This window comes from Drosophila miranda, chromosome 4, assembly GCF_003369915.1.
Source record: "Drosophila miranda strain MSH22 chromosome 4, D.miranda_PacBio2.1, whole genome shotgun sequence".
Classification (NCBI taxonomy): domain Eukaryota; kingdom Metazoa; phylum Arthropoda; class Insecta; order Diptera; family Drosophilidae; genus Drosophila; species Drosophila miranda.
The window spans coordinates 11,231,262-11,245,422 of record NC_046677.1 but is presented as its reverse complement, the minus strand read 5'-3'; the positions used below and the strand labels follow the sequence as shown (position 1 = coordinate 11,245,422).

The following is a 14,161-nucleotide window of genomic DNA, read 5'->3' as shown; positions in this document are numbered from 1 at the left end:
TTAATGAAATTTTTTCCTGGAGGGGGGGGCCTGGAGGTTGCATGGTTGCATGCCTTGCCCCTTTGTCATCATTGGGGGTCATAAATCATGCCTCTCACTGGCTTTGCAACGCCTGAATGCCTGCCACAATTTATTTTAAATGCGTTTGTGCCCGGTAATTGCAATATCACGGTGATTTTCATCCATTCTTTAGGGGTTTCTCTGCTGAAGATCAATGCGCGAGTGTCAACATAAATCCTTGGGAATTTTCCACCCCGCAAAAAGGAATTTTTCGTTGCATAACCTGTTAGGCAATTTCTTAGGCCCCCTGTCTTCCCCCCCTTCTGAAGAGAACTCTTTTTGGCCATTTTATGATTAACACTGGGCAAACATGCAAAGCTCGTTGTAACGTTTCTGCTGTCATTAGGGAGGGAGGCCTCAGGCCTTTTGCTCCTCCAGGAAATCCTGTCAGGAGGAGCTCTCTTACAGGCTTTCCCGGTCTGCCTGTCTAACGAACATTTGTCATTTTCTGCCACTGACAAGCCGACACCCCCCGACCGCCAGACCCCACTGAACATTGGCAAATAGTTGGGCCCAGAGACCCCCGCCACTCCTTTTGGCGCTCTCGTTATGGCTCTCATTCCGCTGTAGGTGTGAAATTATAAATTGTAGAGAATTTATGAGCCTATTCCGTTGTGTTACCACTATCGCAGGTGGTTATTGCTTCTGGCCGCTACCGCTGCCGCTGCCGCTGCCTCTGGCTCTTCCTCTGGCGCTCTTTAAGGTAAGATTAATGGCAGGTTTCGTTAGAGGTATGCTTTATAGAATATTCGGATTGGTAGCACTTTTTTCACAAGTCAAAATAGTTCTAAAATATCTGTTTGATAATTCCATTCTACAAAAATCCATTCCAAAATGTTTTCCTTTTACTGGCGACGAATTTTCATAGGAAAACTGATCATTCTGGCGACCCTCTTGTTGCTAGGCTTCTATTTAGTGCTTTTGCGGCTTACCCAACTTCCGTTTATGAGACGCACCTTCCAAGATGCCAGACTCTTCGAGAGGCCACGCTTTCGTTTGCAACAGAATGGAGACTATTGGATCTATCACGACTATATAGTGGCTTGGGGCTCGGAGTTCCAGGGAAATCAAAGTGTGACCCTGACCACCCATGGCAGATACGACGACCTCAAGGATCTGGAATGGTTGATGGTCCGCTGGCGAGCACCCATTAGTGTGGCTGTCTTTGTGGGCCCAGAGGACTTTGAACCCACTTTGTATACTTTCTACCATCTGAAGTATTGCTCGATCTTTGGCGGTAGCTTTACAAACTGGGTGTCCGTGCAATTGGTCCTTGACAATGAACATCTAACGGATGAAGTACGCAGAATGCAGCCGAACCGCGCACGGGACTTTGAATGCCTTTCACCCGAGGAAATGGATGCCAAATTCTTGCCCTCCACTGAATATAGTGAAAAATGGGAGTATCCCATGAATTTGCTGAAGAATGTGGCCCGCCAGAATGCCAGGACACATTTTGTATTTCCCCTGGAACTCAATATGCTGCCGACACGAAATTTCGCTAAAACATTTCTTCAATTTGCACAGGAGGTGCAGCTGCCGAACCCTTTTCGAAGGTGAGTTTTTTTGATGAATGCGATGCGATGCGATAAGAGCTTCGGTAAGCTGCTGTAATAAGCTGTCTTAAAGGTAAGCGTTTCAAGGGTGACAGAGTGAGAGAAAAGATAGCGAAGAGAGCAGCGAGGCTACTTTGAGTGAAGAGCGCGAAACGAGCTACAGCGAAGAGCGTGAAACGAGTTACAGCGAAGAGAGCAACGAGTTCAAGCAATAAATCGAAAGCGAAGCAAGAGAGTAACTTTGCAAATGTCTTATCGCTTCATCTCGTGGACGCTCATGCTTTTGCCTTCCCACTCCAACTTTTTTTTGCATTCCCTATAATTTTTAGAGTTTGAGAGCGAAGAGACAAGCGAAGAGTTCCAACAATAGCAAAGCGACTGAGTAAATGCTTTAAAGCATAATTAAATTATAAAAGGTGATCCGCTAACTCTCTCTTCGGGTCGTATTTTACGCTCAAAACAACTAAGAGCTCTTTGACGCCATTTTTTATGAGAGAGATAAGAACGAAGCTTACTGCTGTACTGAGCAAAATAGGACCCGAAAAGAGAGCGCGTTTGTGGAGCGGACCACCTTGTATAATTTCATCATGCCTTAAAGCTCGACTCGCTGAGCGTACCTTTGTTGTTTATAACCTTTTTTCATTCCCTTTTTATTCTGTTTTATTTTTTTTTTGTTGAGTGGATGGAACCTTTTTACACCAGGTAGCGGAGAATGGAAACTGGAATGGAAACTAATTTATAATTATTATCAAATAGGTCATTAGGTGGAAAGGGGATAAACGAAGTGCATGAATTATCATCAAAACATCCCTTAAAGGTTCCATATAAAGAATTAATCTCTATATCAGAAAACTTTTCCCTCAAGCTTTCACTCAAACTACTCTCAAAATCGCTTCAATCTTTATTCAAAGTTTTCGCTCTAAGCGGGATTTCTTCTTTGTAATTTTAATTTTAATTTTTCCCTCCCCAACAGTGTCTTTTGTGTGCCCATATTACCCTATAACGGTTATAGCCCAAACCCAATGTATCCTCCCAAATACAAATCAGATCTACCCAGATTTATTCAGCCATATCTCAATGGTTCCGAATCTCTGACAGCCATAGAGTACAACAAATTGAAAGGTCTTGAAAGGTGGCTTAACACTACCGCCCCTACGGATGGCGAAATGAGCGTTTATCGAGTGGGAAAATCCCCAGAAAATTGTGCCGCCTATGTAAGCACGAATTTCTATGAGCCGCTCTACGATCAGCGGTATTTGGATAATCCCTACACAACGGACAGCGCAAGGGTGAGTCTTAATGACAGACGAGCCCTAGACAGAAGTCACTCTAGCTCTTCGAAAATTCTCTCTACAGCTGCAAGTCCTCTTCGGTCTGGACTTTGATTTTGTGGTAATGGATGGTACCTTCTTACTGCATCGCCTGAACTTTAATATATCGTCGGTCTATAGAAGCATACACGACTATATGCCACCAAACGAGACACAAATTCGAGAAATGATCATGTTGAACGAACTTTTACCGAAAACAATTCCCGAAGGTCCTCTCGTTTCATAACCTCTCCATAATTACGCTCATCATAATGTAAAATCATAAAAGAAAAAATATATAAATAAATGGCACAATTTATTGTTACAATGTTACTTAAGAGAGACAATTTTATATTATTCTTATTATTTTAATTCACCAAAAAAACGTTTAATCGGCAGAAAAATATGAAAAAGGTCATCTAACCGTCGAGCCACCATCATCGTTTGATAATACCATTAATTCAACTGAATTTTAGTTTTCATTTTGTGTGTAATTTTTCATTTTCACTCGCTTTTCGCTCACTTTTCTGCTGCTCTTTCGCTTTTCCACCGTCTTTTGCGGCGTGCCAAAGACGTTTCTTAGATAAGCAGGCGGTGGCGGTTTTCCTCGTGGCCGCACGTTTGTGGCATGACCCTTTTCCTTTTTCCAATCAATAAGGAACTCCCTTTAACGACTCGCCCGGCACAGAGTTAATTGGCAAATGGACAGAATGGATGTGGCAGTGATTGCTGTAAAATAATTCCGATTGAGGGATGTTGCCACCCACGGCAGCCACAGAGTAACAATCTAATTACCAGTGATACCCGGGTATTATGTCCACAGACACACACCATAAATTCAATCATTGAATGGCACTGATGAAACAACAACATGGAAAAACCAATTTCAATTTTCAAATTTCAAATTTCAATTTACCAATCAATTAACCAAATTGTCATAATTTTGACACTGAAGTAAACAAAAAAATAATCAGCTTAAATTATTTTTACGCGCTAAAATATTTTCAGTTCTGGCTTTTAAATTGTAACCAAAAATTGTGGAAAATTGTGGGTAAAAACTGAATGTTGAAACAGTGCAGAACTGCCTCTGAAATTGTGGTGTAAAACTCCATCCATACTCGTATTTCCCTGCTTACTTTTGTTACACTTCATAACTAATAATTTAATATTTTATGCATGACTGGAAAAATAAACAGGAATTTTGTGTTTGCCGAGGCGCCTCTCTTCCGAAAACTTTGTAAAAGAAAAAAAAAGAAAAAGGGCAGGAAACTGAGCAGAAAAGTTACAAATATTAACGAAAGACGAAACGCGGCGGACGCATTTGGACTTAATTTTTTTTGCTTTAGCTTTTCCCTTCCTGGGCCATTTTGACGCCAAACACGTAGACAGCTTTTCCACTTTTTCCCCACTTTTGCCATGGTTTTCGCTCTCCTTTCTTTTGACTGTGCTGAAAAATCTTGTTAGGGGTACTTTCTGCTTTATTTGCATGAATCGTTTATCTCTTAAGTATATTTTGTTGTGTAAATTTTCAATGTGGCCTCTGTGGCATACAAAACATGCCCCCGCGCGAATGTGCCACAAAAAAATACGAATACAAAAACGGAGTATCGGGGCAATTAGAAGGCCATTGTTAGGTGGTTACTGAATATGGGAAACCTGCTATTTGTTGGGTAAACAACATATCCCGAGAAATGGGTGGACATTGAATTTCCCTTCCTTTGGATTCCATAATTTACAGAACCATTAATGTGGCTATTATTTAATTATATTTAAAATATTGCATCAATTGGTTCCTTTTTATAGCCAGAATGGGGACATATTTGAAAGTAAATCAAGAGAGATAATAATGGGTCCTTCTAGTCGTTGGCTCTCCCTAAAAAACAGGGTATCTCTTGGTCCTATCACACTTCCTTAACTTTCTCTTTCATTTTCCCAGAATTCCATAGCCATTCTCATAGAAAAAACATTATTTTCATGCCGAAATTTGTGTATTTATAGCCCATTCTTTTGGGTCTCCTTCTAAGAAATTTCCCTGAATTGTATTACCTTTCTTCTTTTTCCGTGAAGAATTCTGCCAAAAATTGCGAGTTTCATTTAATCTGCTTTCGGCCAACTTCTTGGCCATCTCATTAAGATGGGAGGGGTGAGCGACACGCGGCTGCAGTGCGGCTTAATGAGAAATGCAAATTACGGGAGTAATGGGGGAAAAAGGAAAACACCTGCGGGAGCTGAAAGAAAATACATTGTTGGGGTGATATTCTGCGCTCGTAAACAAAGTGCAGCTCAAGGATATGTGAACGCCGTGTGTCTTCAAGGCTCTCGGCTCTGTCTGTCTCTTGGAAAATATTTAATTATTCATACGCCCCGTCTGCCCGCAAAGCCAGGGACATAGCGTCGAGTCGAGTCAGAAACAGAGTTCAAGTCGAAGACGACAGCCAAAGGGAAAACTTTTAGCCCCGGTCTCCGGGCTTAAAGTTGTTGTAAACAATATAAGTGGGCGTGGCCGGATGGGGGATGGGGGATGGGAAACGGGCTGCAGCAAAAGTTAGCTGGAAGCAAAATTGAAAAGTGCCTGGCAGTGCAACAAATATGAAATTTCAACTTGTAATAAAATTAACTTTTCTTTTTGTGTGTTTTATTTGTGCAACAAAAAAGTGTCAACAAATAATTGAAAATCTTGTATCTTGGATGATTGTGGCTTTCAAAAACAAAGCGAAAGCTTGTTTTTTTAATTAAATTAATGCCAAAAAGTTGAGAGAGAATCAGGAAAGAGAACGCGTAGCTGTGTATATCGTTTCCGTAAGCATTTCCCCTAAAAAATAAACACTAACTATATATTTTTTGCACTTTCAATCCCCTAAGCTTTTCCCCAAACTATTTATTCATACTTTACACATTTTTTTCGTCACTTTTCGCCAACTATATTGCACTTTTTCATCACTAATCCCCGCATGATCCCCACACACCACCCCCTGGAGAGGGCTTTAAATTGTCAACACCAATCGACGCTCGTCGTCGCTCTTCGTTATCATCCGTTGCCTTTGTATTATCAGCTATCAGCACGTTCATCAAGCAGAGTATTTGCTGCCCCCAGTTGTCTACTTTGTACACCCACACATACATACATATATATATTTAACACTCCTCCCGCACGCTCCACTCGTTGGCTGCATTTTTATGTCCTTCACACATCATTCAGCAACAAATTGCTGCAGGCGACCGAATGCTCACATAGCTGATGCTTGAAATCTATTTGAAAGACAAAAAAAAAGGCAAACAGGAGAGCGCATTAACGTTGGGAGTGACGACAATGGGTATACCCTTTGCAAAGGTGAAAGGAGTGCAATGTATAACAAAAAAGAATGTGGTATAGAGTGGATGTGCTCGTTAAAACTCCCTGTGATGTGTATACAATCCTTTTTGCCCTCACCTTTCATTAGGGGTCTCGAGAAGAACAATAACAATATGTTCACGGCATGCATTGCCAGTCAGACAAAAGAAAAAGCAAACACAAAAAAGAAAAATACAAAGCAACCAATTACTATGCACCCTTTTATCTCTTAATCTTCTCATTCGACTCTCTTCATATTCGGCGCTTCGCTCTCATAAGAGCAGGTCAATAATCTAGTAGTAGTGAGAGCGAATGGGACAGAGCTACAATATTTTTGGCGATCTCGAACTCGTAAGTGAATTCACTAACTTAAGTTAGCAAAAAAAAAGGTTGATGTATGTAGCGCTAAAGAGAGATAGCAGACGTTATACGCATACTGCGGACGGAAGAGAGCAGATATGGTGAAGACTCGTGTGTCTGATCTCGCTCTTAAGCTGATTGCTCTCTTTCTCATTCTATGCGCTCTCTGCAAGAAGAGTAGAGTTACATATGCGTTGGCGCTAAGAGTACAACGCATAGAGCTTCGAATTGCTAATTCCTTTGAAGCAATTAGTAGAAATATTTGTACAGTAGTATGCTATAGTATATATGTATTTATTTATTCCACAACAAAATTTGTGTAAAAGTAACACAATTCTTTAATTATAATTATTTTTTATTTTTATTTTTTTAACAGGATTTGCTGGCAGAATTGATTTAGATCGTAGCATGAGTATAAAAGAGTATGCAATTATTTTTGTAGAATAAATATGAACGATTAATATCCATATTTTTGGCTTAGTCAAGTCCTCTCTTCTTGATTTCTTTGCTGATCAAGAATGGCATTGCAATTCTTTGCACGATATACCCTACCACTTCTGCAGCGCACCATGGGTATACACAAATGGCAGAAAGGAGTGTGGAATGTCAACAGGCATCAGCAAAAAAAAAAAAGTGTTTCGGAGAGACCCTGGTATCCGTGACCAGGCGCTGCGTGTCCAATGGAGTCAGCACGTGCCACGAGCTTTTTATTATCATGAGCTGCAAGCCCTAGCAACTTTTTATTATCTTTTTTTTTAGCTCCTTTTCTGCGCGTTTCCTTTCCGGATAACTTTAACACTTTCTAGCCAAGAGACTGCGACGACGCGACGGAAGACATCCCAATCCTCTCGAGAACTGCTCTACCGTAAATATGACCTAATGGGGGAGTTTAAAGTTGTCCAAAAGGGCATGCCCTGTTCTGGCCTGTCCGGTTTTAACGATCCGACTCTGAGCCACCGGCCAGGCAAGTTCTTCATCTACATTATCGTAAAAATCAACTTTCGATATGTTCGAAACAGAGTGTTGGATGTGGCCTGAACCATAAAAGGCAACTGCTTTTAACACAAATTGCCAACACGTTTGTTGCAAGTGCTGCCTGCCGCACAGGCTGCGTTGCATGGCAAACGAGAGCATTAAAACAGGAGAGCGTGAGTGGGATTGAGTACTAAAATTAACGTTTATCTATAACTAAAACCATAAAAAAACCAAAGTTGGATTGAATTTATTCTTAAAACATCTTTTAATAGAAAGAAAAGTATCTTTATCTTAACAGAACGATTAACTGCACATCCAATCAAAAGAAAATTATCTTTAATGCATATAATCGGGTACTTACCCACCAGACTGCCTTTAACTAAATCTTGTCCATATTTCTATTGTTATTTTTACTTATAATAACAATATTTTAAGTTGTTTTTGGCATGGGCATAGCCACAAATAAATTGCAAAACAAAATTCAATTACTAAATGCAAATCCAAGGCGTCTGCCTACCTCTCCTCCTCCTCCTCCTCCCCCTCTATCCCCGTCGCCCTCTCAGTGAACTCTGAACTCCAGCAGGACCCCAAGAACCCCAAGAACCCTTCATATGTGTGTCAGAAACCAAGAGAGCCAAAAGCCTTATCCCCATTTATTTAGCATATTTTTTGTATTTTGTTTCACATTTTCTCGCATTCGAGGGCCAAGTGTTGGGCGTGTCGTCATCTTATTTATATGTTTATACAATACATATATCGTACGGGTACATGTACGACACATACGAGTACTCCTTCAGATTATTGAAAAGAGTTCAAGCGGCTTTTGTAAGGAACTTGGCAACGCCCGGCGGAAATTTGTTCTTTGACTGCGTTTTCTCTTATTTTTCTTTCTTTTTTGGGACAGGAAAACCCCACTATCGGGCGCACAGAAGTTTGGCAATGCCTTTTTGTAATAAATAAAAATATTCATTCAATTGTATTTATACTTAATTGCACAAACATTTCCTGTGTGTGGCTCCATTTAGCTCTTGGAATAAATCATAATTATAATGGATATTTGGTACTTAAATGATATTAAAAACTTCACATAAAATATTTAGAAATGGCAGCAAATATTTAGAAAAATCAGAGAGAGGAAAGCAATCGCTTTACCATAATCCCAATCAACTCTTCTTTTTTTTTCCTTCGAACTTTTCTTTTGCCTTCCCGCATTTCCCACCCAATTTTAGCCTTCTTTTGTGTGTGTGTGTGTGTGTGTGTGTGTTAACTTTCGTTAACTCGAGACCAAACATTGGCCAGAAAGCCCTCGATCCCTTCGTGCCTCAAAATGCCGGGGATGCCACTCCCTTGGTTTGTTGACCGCATATAAACAACACCCACAACAAAACTACCAACAAACAACAGGCCAACAAACACCAATGCTGTTTAAAAACTTTATCCAGAGCTCGAAAAAAAGAAAGAATTAAATAGATGAGGGGAAATTTTGCAGCTTGGAGTTTGAGTTTTTCCGACAGCCACTGGCCTCAATGCGCATTTCAATTGCTTTTTGGTCTGCCCCTCAATGTCTCTCTCTCTTCGGCACTCTTTTGGACCCTCGTTTAAAAAGTTAATCAAGTGCTAAATTAACTAAATTGCACTTAGAGCTAAGCGGCAGTCGTACAAATTGTTTGCTCCTTCTCTGTTCTCTGTTCATTGTTCATTGTGATGCGGTGGCGTATGTGCAATGTGTGCAGGGCATATATTAAGTATACGTCCGAGTTGTGCAACTGAACGAAGCGGGAAAAGAAGAGCTCTGACTTCTAAGGGAAACAGGCGCATCCTCCCAAACGGAATGCAAAGGAAATTACCAAGAAGAACGCTGTTCGTAGAATATTCCAATTTCCCTTAAATTACAATACCAAATGCACCATTTACCCACACCAATATTAAGTATACGTCATGAACAACAATAAAATAATGAAATCAACAGCCCAAAATGCCAAAGAGCCCGAATATGAAGCCGGTCCCCCATCCAATATCCTTAATGCATGAACGAGTCTCCGCCCCCGTTAACACCTCAGAGATCAACAGAGCGTGTCGTTCAAAGGACAATTGCGATAATTACTCGCTTGACCGAAGCTCTCCAGTCTTCGCCTCCGAATAAGGAGCAGCCATAACAACAGGGGAACAGAGTGGCTGCAAAAAGAATAAACACCACCCCCCAGAAAACACAGGCCGTTTTTCCTTGATTTTCCACTGACCTACCCCCCACACAGGAAAAGTTGTTTGCATTATAAGCTTGTCGAGACTCACCCTGGCATTTCCCTGCCCGGAAAAGCAGGAGAAGCAGCTTACAAGTTACGGACTATCTAACACAGAGAAAGACATTGCGGAAGATTACGAGCACCCACCATTCCAGCATCCAGCCAGCCAATGGCTTAGTGCGTGCTAATTATTACATAATGATTATGTTTCATTAGCCCTCCACCAGTGCCTCCCCCCTTCCTGCCAGTGCCTCACAGTCTGGGGGAAAATGGGAAAACTTTTCCCATATATATTTCATGGCGGTTTTCCTGGCTGAAAAGAGACACAGAGAGAGAGGGACCAACTTTAAACCAACATTTTATACCGCTCTCCGTGAGAAAAGTGCAAGTAATAGTTGGCCAAGCGGAGGCGCCACCTTCTGGTGCAGCAGCAGGTCTCCCTGTGACACATTTTAATAAAAAACCTGTACAATTTTATGGAAACCTCACAACAATCGCGTAAAAAATCACGAGACGGAGGCAGAGAAAGAGAGCGACAGCCACAGCAGTGAGAGTAATAAGAGAATATGCGATGAAGATGAAGCAAAGTGCAAAAGGCTCAATGCATGCGAGACACTGAAAGAAGTTTTAGGGGAAAGAAAATGAAGCAGAAAAAAGCAGTGAAGTAGAGTCCCGTTGGTTTATGCAAGTGATTTGTATTTGCTGAGAGAGCGCGGCTTTCAAGCGAGGCCTGGGAGAGCGAGAGAGTCGTCTCAGCCGACTGCAATGCATTGCTGTTGCTGCTGAGAGAGCAATGAGCATCAGGGAGAGTAAGAAATGCCATGCGTGAGAGGATCAAAGATCATACATGCAGAAAAGACAGAGACGGGGAGACGAACCAACGCTTGGGAAGATATCGACCGTCGCTGCGTGTTGGTGCCTGTCGCTGCGCGCTTTTTCTTCTCCTTCTTTCGAAGGCATCGCTTTAGTCAAGCGTGTGACGAATTGTTGTTGTTACTGGGAGAGCAACGATTGAATGAAGAACGAAGGAGAGTAAGAGTTGGAATTCCCTCATGATAAATTGGTACAGTGGTACAGTGAAGTCAGACTAAAGTGAACAGAAATAGTATATTAATAGTCTCGAGGGTCGTGGGTGGACTAGAAGTTTATTTTCCTATCCAACTTCCCTACAAAACTGGTCCCCCAAAAGTATTTTTCCTCCAATGAAAGCCACTTCCCATGTTTCTTTCTTCAAAAGTACTCCACTCCGCTTTCTTTCAGTGCCTCTACATTGCATACATCCCAACGACCATCTCCTTCCCGCCAGCGCAACAGCAGCAGCAAGAAGTGCAACCTCATGGTGCAGCAATTCGTAAGCAATTTTCTGAGCTGTGCATTGAGCTGCAAATAAAATGCCGAGCACTGCACATAAATGTCACTAAATGCACACTCGCACATGGACACAAAAACACATACATATGTGTGAGGGAGGGGGTGAGAGCGCGAAGCCATGACAAAATGGCGTCAAAAACAGGTGTCACATTGTTGTCGCGGACTGACTGTTGCGCTGCTGTGTCCTGGTTTTTTATGCCATTTTAACGTTTCCTAATGTATGGTGGCATATTATGGGGCCACAAAAATAACATCAGCGAAAGAGCACTGAAAAAACTATTCTGAAGACAAAACTTGGCTAAGAGAAACAGAGCGCACAAAAAATACTAAGGCCACAGTTATGACAGCATTACAAAGCACTTGCAACACACACGACGGGTACTCAAACTCAAACTCAAACTCGTACTCGTATGAGAGATCTTAACTAAGTTAATCTTTGCTTTTTTTATGGCTCGAGAGTGGATGAGGATATTATTGAGCCGTTTTGAAGATGACAAAGCGCAAAGGAAGAGCAAAGAAACTAGAGAGAAGGCCAATTTGGTGGTGTCTTGGCAAGGGAATACCCTGTAGAAGGAAATAGACCACTGGAGAGATGGAAACTACAGTTTCTAGGGTGTTTCCGTACTTATTTGGGGTTCCTGGGACTTCGGGAAACTTGTTTAGAAAGGCGATGAGAGTGGAGAGGCTTTTCAACTACATTTTAAGAGAGCCTGGAACCACTTTAAAATCCTCATTGAAAAAATCGTGTATCAATGAAATTTGTTCTTTGCCGTTCCGCGAACATGGAAAACATTCCGTCTCCACTATTCATACAACTCCTAGGCTTTTACATATGTCTAAATAGATACATAATAAACTTAGCCATCCTGCATACAACACACCCTTAAAACCTCAAGAAAACACACTCCTAAAAACTAAAATTCAACCTCCAAGTGGTTATAAAAAAAACTTCAAGGCAGCCTCATAAATATCCAAGAGACGAATACTCGTACTTCGATAACTGCAACAATATCCAGGGATATCAATGGAAAGTACTCGATAAACTTTGGACCCGAGTGCCCCAAAAGCCACTCAATTAAACCAATAAATATTCAGTGCCTCTCACAGATTCAGTTTTCACATTCTGCTTGAAAAGTCAACAAGTGGCTGGAAAGTCATGAAAGGGGGGAAAGAAAGGAATCCAATTTTGAGACAATAAGAATGCCACACACAGGCGATGGCCTAAAACGATGCCACACTCCACAGAGCACACACAAACACACACATATTCTTACGACTACCGTAATGCAATTTAAGTCAAATTTAATCAATGCGCAACATAAGCATTTCCAGCTAAAGGACTCTCGACTCTATGCCTTTCTCTGGGCGAAAGTTTTGCTTCCATTTTTCCGAAACTCATATCGAGGGCTAGGAGATGGCTTGAGGGATGGATTGGTGGATCGAATGGATTGGGGGGGGGTCCTTCAATGGAGTCAAAAGTTATGCTTGACTGCCTCTGCCAGTGCCGAAGCAGTGCGGCTTCATTGTACTTGCAGCAGTAATCAAAAGTAGTTTTTGGGGCCGCAGTTCAAAATGCAGGAAACTACCACTACCGCCCCGCCTCTTGAAACTTTTCCAGCAGCAAGTGTGTGTGTGCGTTCTGTAGGCCCCCTAAAATGTAATTTCTAGATTGAAGTGCAACAAAGGAAAGTACGTTCAGGAAATGTGCGTTTCAAAGGGGATTACTGCACGCAGCTCAATCAAAAATTGTAAACTCTGTGACTCCTAATGAGTGAGTGCTTTTTTGACGGTTTTGGGGGGAATTCTCAAAGCTCTGGCGGTTGGTGGAAAAGCCTCTTAACAGCGAAAATGTTACCAAAAGTTGTAAGAGCTTTTGTTAACATTTAAGCTCTACTCCCAAGTAAAAGAAAGAGCTTTTATTCCCAGAATTGGTAGCAGAAGGGCTTTGCATTTCCCTGTGGCTAATAGGAAAAAGCTCTCTATAGACCAACTACGCTATAGATGATCCTTTTAGAGTCCTACTTCATAAGTACAATAGCCCGCACCATTCCGTATCCCCTAAAATATATTTTTTTTTTATATTTACAATAATCTTAAATAATACAATTTTTATCTAATTAAGCCGCCAAGGAAAAGAAGACTTGAAAGGTGTCTTCCACTGAATCTCCCCACTAGATCCCTCCTTAACGTTCCATTAACTTTTTATAAATATTGTACATAATGTATGTACGTTATTAATTTTATGAATTTATCTACTTTGATAAATTTTTGTTCCACTTAAACGTAAAACTAGCTTTTCTTTTCTTTCATTTTCTATATTTTCTATTAATACTTTAATCCTTAGTTAGAAGTTTTGTTATTTAATTAAATAAAAGAGCGGGAACGCGGCAAGGGCCGACGCTCTACTTTGCACCCGGTACTCAATCACCTTTCATATATGTAAATGTTAGAAAAAACACCGCTGATTAGTTCCCTTTTCACATTATTTTCCCTTTCTCTTTATTGTTTCAAAAACCAAAACTCAAGAGGAATCCCTACACACGGCCCCCAAAAAACTTTCACTGCCTGGAAAAACCTTTGCTGGTAAAAAGTTCCATAACACAATTTATGCGCGTAACTGGGCGTAGTGAAAGGAAAACTGTTGAAAAAGGAGTTCTAGGGAGGGGGGCACACCTGCTCTTAGGGCAACTTTTAAATAAATTTCTAAATACTCGAGTGGCGCCCCCCGAGGAGCCGGCGATCGCGCAGGTAGTACGTGGCACAAGTTTAAATGGCTGGAAAGCAGAAATGCTATACATTTTGGCCCAAAAGATGATGATGATGAGGTGGTAAGACCTTCGTTTGGGGGTAGCGGAGAGAGCGGGGGGCGGCCAACACTTTTGACTTTTGCGGTGGTAAAGTTTTCTGCATTTTTACTTTCTTTCCTTTCTGCCGGCCAAGAGTTTTCCGAGTCAA

The 14,161-nt window shown here is 41.3% G+C and overlaps 1 protein-coding gene across 1 annotated transcript; it reads left to right on the top strand.

Annotated features, from left to right (window-relative positions):
- The first annotated feature begins 843 nt into the window (after positions 1 to 843).
- On the top strand, positions 844 to 3,255 carry LOC108161519 (beta-1,4-glucuronyltransferase 1-like). The gene is made up of 3 exons (XM_017295796.2): positions 844 to 1,616; positions 2,590 to 2,905; positions 2,973 to 3,255. Exons 1-3 carry the CDS (start codon positions 895 to 897, stop codon positions 3,171 to 3,173), a joined length of 1,239 nt encoding a protein of 412 aa, XP_017151285.1. The 5' UTR covers positions 844 to 894; the 3' UTR covers positions 3,174 to 3,255.
- Positions 3,256 to 14,161: the final 10,906 nt, after the last annotated feature.

Bases quoted from the DNA above. Each gene is read 5' to 3' on its own strand.
- LOC108161519 (XM_017295796.2), top strand. From the start codon at position 895: ATGTTTTCCTTTTACTGGCGACGAATTTTCATAGGAAAACTGATCATT. The intron at 1,617-2,589 runs GTGAGTTTTTTT...CCTCCCCAACAG, and splicing joins CTGCCGAACCCTTTTCGAAG to TGTCTTTTGTGTGCCCATAT. The intron at 2,906-2,972 runs GTGAGTCTTAAT...TTCTCTCTACAG, and splicing joins ACACAACGGACAGCGCAAGG to CTGCAAGTCCTCTTCGGTCT.